Here is a 16,354-nt window from a genome sequence, read left to right on the forward strand (position 1 = left end):
ATCACCATATAGGTAGACATTGCAAACTAAGCAAAACAGAAATCTTTTCCATGACTAAGACTACCACCAACTTTTGTGGATAGCCCTGTTTGCATCAGATGAAATATTGTTTTCACCTAGTGCTGCTGCTTTTGACATAGAATTTTTTTTCTTGTATCTTGCACATATTATAGCACCCGTCTTTGGTTTAGTGTACGGCTATTCAGTGAACTGTTTGTTGGTGAACTAGGTCGTGAAAATGACAAGGTTGCCCTTACAATTTGGCAATTTTTTTTTTAATATTTCTATCATACTGTAAGTCAAGGGGTGAGATAGTGGTGTCCATCTAAAATATTTAAACTGCCGTTAATTTTTCCTTGCTCTTTTAAAATGCTTGGTGTATCGTGCATATAGATCTATTATATATACAAACAAAATGGTCCATGTATAATAGAAACTTTTGGTTTTACATTTAAAAAAAAAAAAAAAAAAAAAAAAAAAAAAAAAAAAAAACTAGGGATATACATGAAGGAAAAAGAAAAGGATGTGCTTGTAAGAAATTAGGATGATTATAAATAGATGAAAAAGCAGAGGATCTACACAAAGGAAACAACTTTTGGGGGAATTTGATAATTTAAGATAGTATGGGCCATCTTCTTTCCTTCCTCTATTTTCTTGGGGTGATGTGTTAGTATTTAACTGTGTTGGTAATCTTGGTATTGTACATGATTGCATTTGATGATATTCATGTATTCTTATATGAAGTTCGAACTATGAGAATAAAGGTACCGCTTTCTATGCAAAAAAACATGCAAAATTTTCAAAAAAATGGTTTAGTTGTTTATTTAGATAGAAAAATAGCCGAGTGTGACATTTGGACACCTACTGGTGCTGAGTATTTGTTTGAAGAACTTAGACATTGTGGGTCCATCTAATTTTATAGTTCTAGCCAAAAAAGTTTCTTTCAAAACAATTTAAATTTGCCCACTAGGCCTTTACTTCTTCTACCTTGTTTTCTTACTTTTCCTCTACTTATATTCTGTCTAATTAACTTGAGCAAACCCTTCCTTAAAGCTCTCTTAAGAAGCATTCATTCTTCTTAGCCTAAACCCCGTATTGTCCAACAATACTTCTCTCTTCCACTCCTTTAAGTGATGGCTGCAGCCACTGATGCCCTGGACCGTTAAAATATCAGGTATCTGCATATACCATGTATCAGAATTTGAGATTCTTATGCTACAACCTTTTTCCTGTTTCTTGTATTAATAATCTATAATTTTTGTTGACAGACTTGGACCTTGAGAGTTCCGACACACTGCGAAGGTTGCAAGAAGAAAGTGAAGAAAATTCTCCAAAAGCTCGATGGTAACGATCCCCAACCCCCTTTAATTTAGTCATTAGTGTGTATCATGTATGAATATTGGTCATGTATGTATATTGGGTTTCACCAACGTAGTACATAGCTTATTCTGCTATTATTTTTCCAAGTTTCAACGTTATTGCGAGTTTTGTCTCATATTATGCTCAATATTGCAGGTGTTTATATGACAACAATTGATGCTCAACAACACAAGGTTACTGTGACTGGCAGTATAGATGCTCAGACCCTTCTTCACAAACTTGCTAAGTCAGGTAAACCTGCAGAATTATGGGCAGATAATTCTGTGAAGAACGAGAACATGCTCGAAGCTCCTAGTAGCGCGAAAGAAAAGACTAAGCCCACAAAAGAAAGTGATGGGAAAAACAAAAATCAGAAAGCGCAGGGAAAAGCTACTGAAGAAGGCGGTCAGAAAAAAGAAACAAAATCAGCTGATAATCATGCAAACCCTGCAAAAACTGTCAAAGGAGGTGAAGTCTCTGATAAGGCTCTCCTCTTGATGGTGATAAGCCATTACAGTTAGAAAATGCAGGCGGAACTGATGGCGTTGATGGGACGAGCAATGGCAGCAGTAGTGATAAAAAGAAGAAAAAGAAAAGTAAAGGAAACAATGGTAATGCTGGAAATGACGAGAAGTCGAAACCTCCAGCATCAACTCCACCTGTATCAGTACCAGAAGCTGCACCAGTACTGCCTGAGACCCCGGCACCTGCACCAACTTCGGTGCCTACAGAATCTCCAATAATTCCTGCAGAATCCCCAGTTCCTACAGAAACAGCACCAGCCCCAACACAAGCAAAATCAAAATCAAAAGCAAAAGCACCAGCACCAGCACAAGCACAAGCACAAGCACCTGCACCAGCACCAGCACCAGCACCAGCACCAGCACCAGCAGACGGGTTTTCAGGTCATTCGATGCACCATGAAAACCCCATTGAGCCAATGAACTTTGGACCTTCATCTAATTATGGACCTCCTAATCAAGGTTACCCAAATGGACCGTATCATAGTCCTGACAATTTCGGTCCTCCAAATCAGCAAAGTTACATGTACCCTCCTGCTCATTACCCACAACCTCAACTCGGAATGAGTTACAGTATGGCACAACCAAGCAGTAGTACCTCGTACTACGCTCCACCATACTATGCCTACGAATATCCAAAGTATCACACAATGCATATTCCGCCTCCACCACCACCGTCGAATCCAATCAATGAGTCCTATCATGATGATCAGTATTACAACGACAATGCAGATGAAAGTCGATGTAGTTTGATGTAGTATCATAGATTCATATTTGCTTCTAGGATTATGAATAACATATGCACTATACTGTCAAACATCAAAGAGAAAAGCAAAATAAAAATTTTGTTAAAATTCAGGGTGGAAATTATATTTTTCATCCTGTATTAAAATTCGTAGTTAGGTATTATCCTTGACTAGAATATTCTGTTAGTCTGTTAGAATATGTATATTTCCTTAGTTGTGACTTCTGAGGACTAAAGATCTTGCCTTTTCTTTACTATCTGACGTGCATCCTCCTTAATTCTAAGACATACTTTTTAGTTAACTTTGTCCTTCTTTCCCTTTTTGCTTTCCGTTTTTATTCTGTATATGAGGTCATTAACAACAGTGATGCAGACAAGATTTGATCTTAATCCCGGCCTGAGATTTGGTCCCAGTCTCGGCCTTGATTCTCTCTTGCCTTTGTTTACTCTTTCCTTTTGTCTCATTCTTATTCCTTTATGGTTGGAATTTGAAAGTTGTCTTTTTAATTAGTCTGATTCTCATGCATAATAAGCGGTTTTATATGCTCGAGATTGTATTAGTACTTAAAAGTAGCTTTATTAAAGTAAACCTCAAGAAGAGTAGAAAAAAGGAATCTTATTAGGTGGAATCCACCTGAACCAAAACCCAAAGACTGCTTTATATTCAATATTGGTCATTGAACATGGAGATATACTTAAAATTGGGTATCATTGTATCGAGATTTTCCAAGCTATGTGTTCTAGCATAGAATATGGAGACATGTTGGAGTGATAGCCGTGTAGACATTTATAGAGGTGTCAAACAGGTCGTTTAGTTTAATTCTAATTGGATTGTATTAGATGGTACTCCGTAATTCATTTGATTTTGTTATGTCAGAATGGATTAATATTATACTCCGTATTAATTGTCAATTAATTTATCATCTTTCATGTAAGCCAAGCATGTAACTCATTTATTCTTGGATGTTGTTTGTGCAATATCAACAAATTTACATGATTAAAATCAAACATTTTAAGAACACACATGCCTGTAGGTTTTCCTTCCAAACAATTACAAATTGTTCCATATTTCTTGTATAAATAAATAGATAAATAAATAAATGCTCCATATTTCTTCAAACTATTAGTTGTTCAAATAAATTGTGTAAATTTTTTTGCTTGGAATCTTGTAGAAGCTTGATCCCAAATGCACAATTTAGATCTAATACCACCTATAGCAGTTACTCTATAATAAAGACTAGACAAACTCTAATATCTCAAAAAAATACCAATTTGACACTTATTTAGATTCCAAATGATTAATCTCTATGAAGTCATATATATAGGCCAAGCTAAAATATCTATAATAATGTTTTTAATTTTTACTTCTTCTTTAATTCTTAAAAGAGGTTGATCAATATAAATTTAAAAATGTAAAGCAGACATCGCGTGCATATAGATTTAGCTAGTTTTTCATATTATAAGGTACTCGGCTAGTTTCCCATAGCCATAACTTATCCTAGCTATTTTTAGTGACTCTTGTTGCTTGTGAGCAATTCACAATATTTTTACAACTAGGTCGTGAACTTATTATCATTGCTTCATATATTGTCCTCCAAGCTCAACAAGTTCAAGGGGTCTTAAAGTTGGTCATTGCCCCAATTATAGCTCCATACTGTAATTAACTTGTCATTCCTAACATTACAAAAATACTTCAAAAACTTTGATTAACCTCAGTTCTTTTTTTGAAACCTTAATTTATATTTAAAAACACTTATTAAGGTAAAACCTCAAATCTCAATTGTACCCAAGTTGTCTCAAGTCCCAAGTCATTTTGGGCCTCTAACAGATCCAATTGAGCACATTTATATAGTACTTGTAATGCACCTCAAAATAAGGTCTACTAATGTCCTATTACCACTAATTCCGGGAGGCTAATCAAGCGGCGTATTATAATACAAGGCATAATTATCCTACTTATCCTAAATCCTAACTCTTATAGGAGTATATAGCATGCATTAGCATGTCAGAAAAATGTAGAATCTCTATGTAATCACCGTACGAGTTCATGATTACAAATGTATGGAGGATGTTACTTTAGGCTTTAGAGGCAGGGGATTAAGCAGAGAACCATCAAGGTGGTGTAATGAGTTACAATGGCTGATTACAGTAGCAAAGCTAGTAACAGCCTTCAAAAGAATTCTAATGAAAAGCTGAAATACTGCAGATTTAATTGTGTGGATAATTATTAAGCTAGTGGTACTGTTAACATAGTGTATGTTTAATGATGTATTGATAAGTTGAAGAGTTGGTGCAATGATTTAAATTGGTAGCAATAATGTTATTCTTCTGACTGAATCTTAAGCATATGGTGCATAATATTTCATTATTTTACCCTTCCTAGAGTTTTGCTCTCCAAAAGGTTGTGTCACTTGTGTGGATATGATACAATGATACATATAGTACTGTTTCTAGTAAACTACATGGATTTAAGCTAGTCGGTTTCAAACTCGGCTTCAAACTAATGGTGTTTCATTCTCACGACTCAAGCTCAAAACTACTTCGTTTTGATTAAGCTGAAACGACTCTCTTAGTTATTTTGATAGTAATAATAGGATGACTTTTGAGTGGCTACAATAAAGTTGTAGTCATTAAATTAGATTAAATCTCAGTTAATGCCTATAGTTCTTATACAACTAAGTTAATACAAGTATAAAAGTGGAATAATAAGATTTGTCTAATTGTTGGGTTGGATCAAACATTTACCTGCCCAAGTTTAGGTTATTGGTAGAGGACATTACGTTTTAATTACAAATTAACATTTGCCAAAAAAAAAAAAAAAAAAAAAAATAACAATTGCAAGATTAAGGTTATGTATATAAGCCATTATCATGTACTCCATCCATCTCTATTTGGTTTACACACTTTTTTTATAAAGTCGTGTCTTTATAGTTGATATACTTTCCTTTTCTTTTATGTACATGACATGCACCTACATTTTATAATTATTTTTCTCACCTCACCATTCACTACCTATAAATAAAATATAAACCACTAACTATATCATAGTTACCCCACTAAATTTTATGCTGGTTAAAGTATGTCAACTAAATAATAAAAACGGATGGAGTATGATTGCCTGTGATGAAAGAATAATTTTAATTTTCTAAGTCTAAATTTAGCAAATTCTCGAATCATCATCATCAGCAGCAGCAGCACTTGCATGCAACAAAAAAAAAAAGGCCTAATGGTATATAAGACTGCTTTACTGATTTTACAGAGTCAGATGATTGAACAAGAAAACACATGTTATTTGTGACATGAATTATTATAGTGCTCTCAAAATACAGTAACATTTCATTATTAGCAGAATCTATCCCTTAAGCTTTTCATGCAAAGTCACAACTTTTAGCCAAGAAGGCCTAGACAAGATATCCTTGCACCAAGCACTCACATTAGGACGCTCCTCGAACAGCTGCTTAACTTGGCTGTTCATCAAGTAGTGTACAATAGGCAAATGATGTAGATCGGCTAAGGTAAAGGCTTCACCAGCCAAGTACTTGGATTGAGCCAACCGCGCTTCATAAACATCAAGGACCTTAGCCAACTTAGCCTTGTTCTCTTCGACTACAGCCATGTCCGGTTCCATGTCGAATATCTTCTTATAAACAAGCTCCCAACCTAGTTTGATTGCCACTGGGTCAAAGTGAAGGGCTTCCACCTCTACCCAAACTTCTACAAGTGCCATTTCTTTCGCATCCTTGATTAATAATTGAGTTCCCTTGTTTTCATATATATTTGCTATGTACCTTGTAATTGCTCTTGATTCTGCTTTTCCAAGTATGTAGCTAGTTTGTTAGAATTGAGTGTTTGTTATTATATACTTTGAAATATTAAATCAACAAATAATGATTATTCAAATTATGAACACATTTTATAGCTAAAAGGGAGAGGTTTTGTAAAAAATAGGAATAGGCCTGGCTATGGACAAGTTGGGCTAAATCGAATATGCACACATAAAACTTGATTATAGGGTCTAAATGAACATTGATGTCACCAATCGATTTGTATAATGCTTACCAAAAAACTTGTTCATCATATAATCTACTTTGTATAATGCTTACCAAAAAGCTTGATGTCTCCATCTTCAAGAGCCAGAACTTGACCGAATGGCTGCAATTACATGAAAGAACAAGTAATTATACCAAGTATGCACATATATGAGCTAGTTACATTAAGGTAATTACTGAATTAGTGAATTTAGAGTGTACAATTAGTAATAAATAAAAGCCTTACTAGCTACTGTCAATAACCATTACAATGCAAGATTGTTATTTATTTAGTTAATTTTTTGGTGTAGAGAAAATGACAGAGGATCAACATACAATTGTAATATGAATCATGAAATTTGGAGTATTAGCATTTTTGTTACAGGATTTGATGAGATTATGAAAAGAGTCCATTATCTCAAGTTTTGGATCGAACTAATCCCTTATATAGATTTGTCTTGGGTACAACCCCATAAAACTTAAATCAGCTAAGATAGTAAGACTTATATTAAGTTTTCAGTCCGCCATTTTTCATTACATAGCTGAATTATTTGCATAGTTACATACATATAATGTCAATAGTGGTTTATATTATTATATGAATGAGGTAATATTAGTTCATCATTTGTTTGAACATAGTAATAAGACTAATAACCGATATATTAATTTCGTTGGAGATTATTTTCACATATGGTTTTATTTTCCATGAACTACAAGAAAATTGTTTACTAGATCAAAGATGGTAAAAAAAACTTTAAAATCGAGACCTAAGAAAATTACATGCATATAGATTAACATATACTTGTAATAATCAACCTCTCTACACATACATATCAAATGAAAGATACATCAAAAGCAAAAGTACAACAGCGAAGTTAGTGAATTATACTCTCCATCCGTTTTAATTTAGATGTCACATCATTAATTCAAACTACACAGTCAACATGACAATTAACAACTTAACGCGTACACACGTTGAGGGAAAGATAAGGCATCTGCTGGTGAGCACCGGACTTCATGTCGAGTGGAACGTAGTCAAACTCCAACTCCTTCTCGTAGACAGCGGCTAATACTCGCATCACGTTTGGTGTTATTGGATAATCGCTGCCATAGACCTTGATCCCCATTTATGAGCTAAGACTACAAGCAAGCAAGAAGACTAGATGAAAGTGTGTACAAACTACAAAGAGGAAATATAGGGTATATACAGTGGCGGAGCCTGAATTTTCAAACCAGGGGACAGATGACCATCACTTTGTTTTGACAAAAATGTTGGGAAAAAATAATACTCTTACATACCAATAGCTAAATAGTGAATGTATTACAGCTCAAAATATCCAAAATACGGAGTACTTAATTTGTCAAAATAACCTAACAATCCCAACATCATATACCTTCCTCCGGAAATATTTGCCTATGACATAGCTTACTAAATGCAATTGTCAATTTGTCATTATTCCCTAATACAATCGTAATTTGAGGTTCCGATCCGTTCATGCAAAATTAATTAAATTATACTACTCCGTAATAGGGAGGAAAGGGAAAGAATGGGCCCAAAATGACGTCACGTGGTAGTTGGAAGGCAAGAAGGTGGTAACTTTTAATGTTTTTGAAAATAGAAGGTGGTAATTTTCAAAAAAAAAATAGAAGGTGGTAATTGCTAAAATAGACATAACAGAAGGTGGTAATTGTCAAAATTTCCCTGTAATAACAATAAGTTAAATAAATATACGGAGTAATTGATTAGAAAATCTGGAAGGATTACTATGTTGTGCATAAAAATAAATAAATAAATAAAGCTCCAATAAGTATCATAAAAAAATAATAAGAAGAAAAAATAAACCTGATTAGAAAAACTGGAAGGAATACTATGTTGTGCATAAAAATAAATAAATAAATAAAGCTCCAATAAGTATCATAAAAAAAAAAATAAATAAAGCCTCCAATAAGTATCGAACTCGCATCTCTTGAATGGAATCACATTGACCTCACCACTACACCATAGCGTTGGCAAGCGTAAATTTGTACTTGATTATGGTTTTAATCTGATTTTATATTTTCAAAGTGGGGGGACAGCTGTCCCCCCCTGTACCCTGCTGGCTCCGCCTCTGGGTATATATAAAGGGTTGTCTTTGTATATTTCGATCGAGGTTGTAAAGGTGCAGATCCCTAGAGCATCTAAGTTGCGCCCAAGATTTATAATTACATTTTAGTCGTACAAATTTTACCCAAAAAAAAAAAAAGGTGCAATTAAATCATGTTTTTTTTACCTTATTCAAATAATATTCTTTAAATATTCTGACTAACTAAATAATCCCTATAACACTCACCGAGTAACCCTGTAACACTGATCGAGTTACCCCTAATTACACTTACCGAGTTACCCCTAATTACACTAACGAGTAACCCTAATTACACTAACGAAGTAACCTCATGATGGTTGGCCACACGGTGTGGCTATCCACATATAAGAATATTTTTAAAAAATTGAGTTTAGTAAAAATGAGCTTTAATAAGGTTTTTTTTTTTTTTTGGGAGAAAAAAAATGTAGTTAATTATAGAAAAAATAATTTAATTTCAGTAAAAAAAATCTCACAAAAAAAAAAAAAAAAAAAAAAAAAAAAAAAAAAAAAATTGAATTGTTTTTATTAATTGCAGTGGTGACTTGTGAATACCTTGTTCGCCTCTTTATACCCTGTTCACATTTACTTAATTTCAGTTTAGTTCAGTTCAGTTCAGTTCAGCTCCTAATTTTCCTCTCTCATAAAATATTCAGTTCAGCTCAGTTCAGTTCAGTTCAGCTCCAATCAGTTCAGTTCAGTTCAGCTCCAATCAATTCAGTTCAGTTCATTAAATGTGAATAGGCCTTTAATATTAAACAAAATATAATGACATAAAATTGAATATAATATTAAACAAAATATAATGACATAAAGTTGAATATGATTAAACAAAATATAATGACATAAAGTTGAATATGATATGAAAAAAAAAAAAATAAATTAAAACCGTATTACCAGTGAGCAAAAAATTACTATAGGTTAGAAAAAAAAGAACATAACAATAAAAAAAAAAAAAAAAATACATAGTAATGACTTATGTATATCCAACATGATATAATTTTGATCCTTATATTAGAAGTTTTTTATAGTCAAAATTTATTGATCAGAAAGGTCAAAATATAACAAATATAGAGATTTTTAATAGTCAAAGTTTATTGACCAGAAAAGTCAAAATATATACATACAAAGAAACTATGGGAATAATAAAGAGTTGGCTCAAGTGGTAAGCAACTTGATGTCGTTTAAGGGAGGTCTCGGGTTTGAGCCTCACTGTATGCAGAAACTCTTGTTGGAAGACTCACTCACCACAAGCCAAGTATGCTACCCGAGTCGGATCCGAATGTAGTCAGAGCTAAGCTCCGGTGAACCGGGTGGGCATCATAAAAAAAAAAAAATAGTAATTTTCCACAAGATACTTGGATAGAACTCTCTCCTCCTTCCTCTCTCTCCAAAACCCTAGCCTCCATTGTTGAATTTTAAAGGGGCTTCCATCGGTTTTAACCGGTGGAAAGCCCCAATCCTTGTTTCTTTAAAGTTTTTTTAGGTTTTATAATAATGCTTCCTCCTTTTGGGAGGAACTTTTCTCCCTAGAAAGAAAGGGTTTCCGATTTCCTTCAAAAGACAAGGGTTTTTCGACCTTGTTCGAAAGACAAGGTTTATCTCCTCTTTTTGGGGGAGAAATTTCTAGTTTTGGATATTAGATCTAATGGATTGTCGTGAAATTATTTTGTTGGTGAAAAAGTTATCAAGTTTTCGAATACAGACAGATGAATCAAAAGAAAAACATCCTCACGGCTACAAAGAATCGTTAGATTGTCTCTCCAACAAGACTACATTTTCCAGCAATATAAGAGGGAGATGTTCCACAGTGCAAGATTTACTCGACGATCGTAGTTTTTATGAAGAAAAATTTTATTTGATTCAATATCTTATGTATTTGTTAATGTTGAATCTATTGTAGATATCATATGACTTTTAATTAATGAAATATTTTTTCTTTTCAAAAAAAAAAAAAAAAAAGAAACTGAGTACATTCATTGGGCCAAAGTGATAAGCTCACATTAGAGGAGAACATAATTACATATAAGCCCCAATAATGTTCCATCCAAAAGCCCAACAATGTTCCGTCCAAAAACCAATTGCTGATATGTAAGTTGTAGAAATTCCCATAAATTTTTAATTTCCTCTATTTGTGTTTATTGTGACAACCAAACAAGTATCCATAATTCCATATTAATAAGTCCTATAAATTTGCATTTCCTTCACTTTTAATATATACTACGTATATGGCGAAAAAAGTCTAACTCATCATTTATTATTTTATTCCGGAATGAAAAGAGTATTTTACGGTAATGAGAAGAACCTCCACCAGATCTAAACTCGGATTTTAAACTTTGAGCAATATTGAATTACTAAAATCACTTTGAATTATACAAGTTCAAGTTTCAAGTGAACAATTGTTGCTCCACAGCAGACCATCTGTCGTTCCCTTTGTCGTGGTAGATCACCAAATTCATTACTACACCTACCCGCCCCCGGCCCACCAAACTTCTGAAGATAAAGACAATGTGACTAAAAACAAAGGATGCCGATTGTGAATATGTGATCATGTAAGAATCTGTTTCATTTCAGCTTAATTTTAATTCAATTCAGTTCAGTTCAGCTTTAATTAGTTTTATTTAGCTCCTAATTTCCTTTTCTCATAAAATACTCAGTTTATTTCAGTTCCAATCAATTTAGTTCAATTCAACTCAATTCAATAAATGTGAATAGACCTTAACTATGCCTTAAGAGTTGTCAAAGGAGAATTAATCGTTTAAGACTTTAAGGTTTAACTATAGTCCATAGATCATAAGTTCATAATGCAGCATAAATAATTTACCATTTATGTTTAATTTTCTTCTTAAAAAAATACTTAGAACTATGTCTGTGTTTGGAATTGATAGCCATTACCTTAAGAAAGAGAGTTATATTTGTCATTTTAGGCATTTTCATGATTATATTTCGACTATTAAAATAAATATTTTTTTCACACATTTTCCTCGTATATTTATATTTTCCATATAGTTATCCCCATTCATAATTAGTTTTGAACGAGAATTCTCGAGTTATTTAGCTTAAATCCGTCCCTTGTCACTCTTAGCCATGTAGTAAACAAGGGGACAACTATTGAGTTAAAAACAACTAATAATGTGGCTAAGAGCCCAGAAAAACCAACTTTTTGTAGCTAAAAAAACTCGGGTACTATTATTACATAAGAACAGCTAATCGAAGTCAATCCGGAGTCACAAACATTACAACCACATAGAAAGCAGAAAACCAACATAAGATTAAGTGCATAAAACTCTAATACAGCAAGACAGTACATCAGTACACAGCCGATTATATTATAGCATGCCTTAAGTTTGTTTCTGCAAGGCCAAGGACTTTCCCCAAGAAGGCCTAGCCAAGATATCCTTGCTCCAAGCGCTCACATGAGGGCGTTCATCGAACAACTTCTTCTCTTTAGTACCGAGCACATAATGCAGGGTAGGCAAGTGATGAAGATCAGCCAAAGTGAAGGAATCACCAGCCAAATACTTGGACTTAGACAAACGAGCCTCGTAGACATCAAGGATCTTAACTAACTTAGCTTCGTTCTCTTCGACTACAGCATTGTCGGTTTGCATACCAAACATGCTCTTGTAAACAAGCTCCCAAGCGAGTTTACTGGCTACTGGATCAAATTGGTGAGCCTCGACTTCCATCCAAACAGCTAGGTCGGCCATTTCCTTTCCTTTGTTGTACACAAGAGGAGTTCCCTTGCCTTCGTAGTTGTATGCTATGTATTTTGTAATGGCCCTCGACTCTGTTTCAAATATGAACATTTCGTATCAAAACATGAGAAAGATAATCAAAGCAGTGCTATTCGTGTTTGTTTAGGTATAGTGCCTTACCAAATAGCTTGACATCACCATCCTCGAGAGCAGGTACTTGACCAAATGGCTGAAATTATACAACACACAAACGATTAATAAAGTGTCTTCTAGAGAACCAAATCTAAATTATGAAGACTAATGGAAACCAAGCACGGCTATTTCAATGTTTCGAATCCTATTTCATGGGCGATTGCGAATCATAATTCAATGATTGAAAATAGGGGTGAGCATAGCAGGGTACCCTGTAAAAATCTAAGACTCGGAACCAGAATTGTTTGCAACAGGTTCCTAATAAAAATAGAAATCGGAACTTGTTCAACAGGTTCCTAAAAATTAGGAACCGAAGGTTTCGATTTCGAAATAGGGTACCCTATCTTTTAAAGTAAGCTTAATAGTTACTTGATTGTCTAGAATATTTAATACAAAATTAAAATACTTACATTAATACCATTAATTAAACCATTAAGAGTAAGACGAAAAATGAATAAGAGGAGGGAGAGAAGTAGGTAACGACGTTTATACAATTTTGATAATAGGGCTTTTATACTTGGGTTTAAATGATAGGTTCCGATTTCATGTACCCTATAGGGAACCTATAATAACAGGATACCCTACAAGTTCCGGGTTCACAATTTTATTATCCAAAACCGAAACCTGTTACAACAAGTTCCCATTTTTATTACCGCATCTGAAACTTGAGGTTTCGAGAGGTTCCGGTTACAGGTCAGAGTATCCTGAATTTTTGCTCACCCCTAATTGAGAATCAAACAAGTCCCCTCAAGCTTGGAATGATTATGCTTTTGCTTCAAATAATTCACAATTTTAAGTATTATAGATGAAAAATGAGATTTTTTTGTCAAACATGATTCTAATTGTAATTACAAACTCACAATAATCTGCCACATAACATTATAAATTGCAGGCTGTCATTTTTAAAGAAAATCCAAAAGGATTGAAGTCTAGAAGTGGGGTATAATCAATTATCGATTATTCATAAATTATAATGGTGTATAATATAATAATTTACAAATTATTTTATAATCAAAACACCACTCCTCCGGTCCTCCCATCACTTTCTACCTCCCATCACTTTCTACCTCCCATCACTTTCTATACAGTGGTATTTTCTCTTTACCAATTACAACCACTACATCATCTTTATCTTTTACAAATCTCTTAAAGATTTTGAACGTACAATAATTCAAAAGTATGAAGAGAAAAATAGTACAAAATACATTTTAAAAAAAAGTACTCTAGGATAGAACTTTAATTAAATGCGCAAACTTAAATTACCCATATTACGGAGTAATCCCTTTTGTTCTTTTAAGTTTTACACTTGCATGTATATCAAATACTGAATGATACGAAGTACTACTTTGTATATTTCCTACGTTTTTTATAGTTGCAACAGTTTGAGTTTGACTATCTTTGACGATTTATACATAAATAAAAATATAGTCACGTGAGATCTTGTTAGATTCGTTTCGATTTATACAATTTTTATATCTAAAATTCATAATTTTTACATATTGGTAATCAAAGATATTAATGATTCAAAACAGGTATCGGTAAGCGTAAAAAGAGAAATGTTGCAATTATTAAAAAACAGGGAAAGTATTACATTATTACTTCACTAATTTTTATAGTGAGAACTATTTATCTTTTATTGCCCATTAATCCCATTTACATCTTATTTTACGGGGTCAAACTCGACTTCACTTAACCTCCTAAAACTATAGTGTGAAACTGCTTTTAATACTCCGTAAAATAGAGTATTAGAATGGTCAAATTAGGTGTACAAGTCAATGTTAAACAGCTAGTTAAGTCGTTGTCGAAACGTGTCAATTTTTTGTAACTCTATCCGTAATACGTTATGAACATCAATTGCATGTGATTCTCTAAACCTTGTTCAGTTCACTTAATTTTTCCCACTTTTGATCATGGTTAATAATTTTATATAAACTGAAATAAGAAATTTTAAATAAGATATAAGTTGTGAATAGAAAGCATCTAAGTTCATTATTCAAGTTTGATGAGTAACATATTTTTTTTCTGGTAATTTATCTAGCAAAAAAAAAAAAAAAAAAAAAAAAAAAAATGTATGACATTGGAAGAATTATTATCCTCCTAATCTATCTCTGTGAGTCTGTTCTAAATTCTAATTCTTATTTTAAACAAAATTCCACTTGATTTTTTTAAATTTTGGTTAGGTATAAATCAACAACCCCATTAATTTATGTAGAATATTTTTTTTTTTTTTTTGAACAGAATTTATGTAGAATATAATATGTAAACGAGACAGTCTAAATAAAGCACTTAAAATTCTTTTAAAAAAAGAAAAAATAAAGCACTAGAAACACAGAGGGAATAAAACTTAAGTCAATTAATAAGAAATCAAAACATAAGAATTATGGACTAATAAAGAATAATCAATAATATAATCATAAATAATTATTAAATTGGCACCAACAAAAAATAAAATATTATATTTTAACAATAAATAATGTAACAATCCGTTTCAAAACGACTAATAAAAAGTCAATTCATTAATAAAAAGTCATGCAAAAGAAACCGGGTTTAACAAAAACTTACGTTGAGGGAGATAAAAGGCTCTTGTTTATGAGCACCGGATTTCATATCGACGGTAACAAATTCGAAATCGAGCTCTTTCTCATGAGCTGCCGCCACGGCACGGAGGGTGGCGGTGGACATAGGGCTTCCATGAATCTTAATTCCCATGTCTAATACTATAACTCTAGAAGCAAGTACTTGTTATGCCTTAATTTTTTGTAAGATCAAAATTTGAGAGGAAAAGCTTTGATTGTTTCGCCGATGAAAAATGTGAAATCACAAAATAGAATATTTATAGTTGGAGTTATGAGTGTCTAGAACTCTCCACGTAACGTTTATTTCCTTTGTTTGTGTTATTCTGTCCTCTTTTTCTTTTTCTATATTTTAAAACATGTTCTAGTGTAGTTTACTTTGACTTTTCTAGCGGCATCTTACGTCTATAATGACGTACGAAATTTAAATCTCTTCGGTTTGGTAGTAATGATAACGACTTAACGAGTGAATATAATCTCTCTGTCACTTAATTTTTGCTCCTTCGTTAAATTATGGTCAAACTTTTATAACTTTGACGATTAATTATTAGTAATCTATAAGAATTAATATGGTTACGTAGAATCTTGTTAAATTTGTATCATTATATCGAATTATGTTTATTAATATCAAGGTTTTTAATAATTTTTGCGCGTATAGAATAGAGATACATACGGGTTACTCCCCTCGTTTCGTATATTTCGCATTAGTTGTAACACTTTTTATTTTCGATCGTTTCATATTAGTTTTAACACTATTATATTTGAAAAGGATATGCCATTATTTTATAATTTCTCTATCCCACTATCCCAACTTTCACAAATATTTTATTATTGGAAAATTTATCAAGAATATGTCAACCTTTGCGCGATTAGCTCAAATAAATAAGACAACCTTTAAATTAACTTAAAATAAGTCGACCTTTATAGGATATTATCCCAAAATGAGTTGTCATCTATTGGTTTCAGGGGTAACTGGTTCTTTGAGTTAATTATGCCAAGTGTCAAAATAAGATTGGTTCTTTTAACTATTATAATTACAATTAAATAATTTTTATTAACAATTAATAAAAACAATTTAAATCCCCATATCGCCGCAGATGGAGAAGCCTTCGTTAGCC

At 32.8% G+C, this 16,354-nt stretch overlaps 2 protein-coding genes and 2 pseudogenes across 3 annotated transcripts; 2 read left to right on the forward strand and 2 right to left on the reverse strand.

The window, feature by feature from the left end:
- Window positions 1-1,133: 1,133 nt before the first annotated feature.
- Window positions 1,134-1,885, forward strand: LOC145570422 (heavy metal-associated isoprenylated plant protein 36-like; annotated as a pseudogene). The gene is made up of 3 exons (XR_014096459.1): window positions 1,134-1,174; window positions 1,269-1,344; window positions 1,516-1,885. The product of XR_014096459.1 is annotated as a heavy metal-associated isoprenylated plant protein 36-like (transcript).
- LOC145570984 (uncharacterized) lies at window positions 1,883-2,638 on the forward strand (the record flags this gene model as incomplete). Its single annotated transcript, XM_081630095.1, has 1 exon — window positions 1,883-2,638. A coding segment is annotated over one exon (756 nt), but the record flags the coding sequence as incomplete, so codon positions are not given.
- Window positions 2,639-5,977: 3,339 nt separating this feature from the next.
- LOC145570985 (glutathione S-transferase pseudogene) lies at window positions 5,978-7,786 on the reverse strand (annotated as a pseudogene).
- Window positions 7,787-11,920: 4,134 nt separating this feature from the next.
- LOC145570423 (glutathione S-transferase-like) lies at window positions 11,921-15,427 on the reverse strand. Its single transcript, XM_081629497.1, has 3 exons — window positions 15,226-15,427; window positions 12,652-12,700; window positions 11,921-12,563 (listed from the first exon to the last, which is right to left on the reverse strand). The coding sequence occupies exons 1-3, from the start codon at window positions 15,370-15,372 to the stop codon at window positions 12,115-12,117; spliced, it is 645 nt and encodes a 214-aa protein (XP_081485623.1). The 5' UTR covers window positions 15,373-15,427; the 3' UTR covers window positions 11,921-12,114.
- Window positions 15,428-16,354: the final 927 nt, after the last annotated feature.

Source organism: Chenopodium album, chromosome 12 (assembly GCF_948465745.1).
Source record: "Chenopodium album chromosome 12, dcCheAlbu1.1, whole genome shotgun sequence".
In the NCBI taxonomy this organism is placed as follows: Eukaryota; Viridiplantae; Streptophyta; class Magnoliopsida; order Caryophyllales; family Amaranthaceae; genus Chenopodium; species Chenopodium album.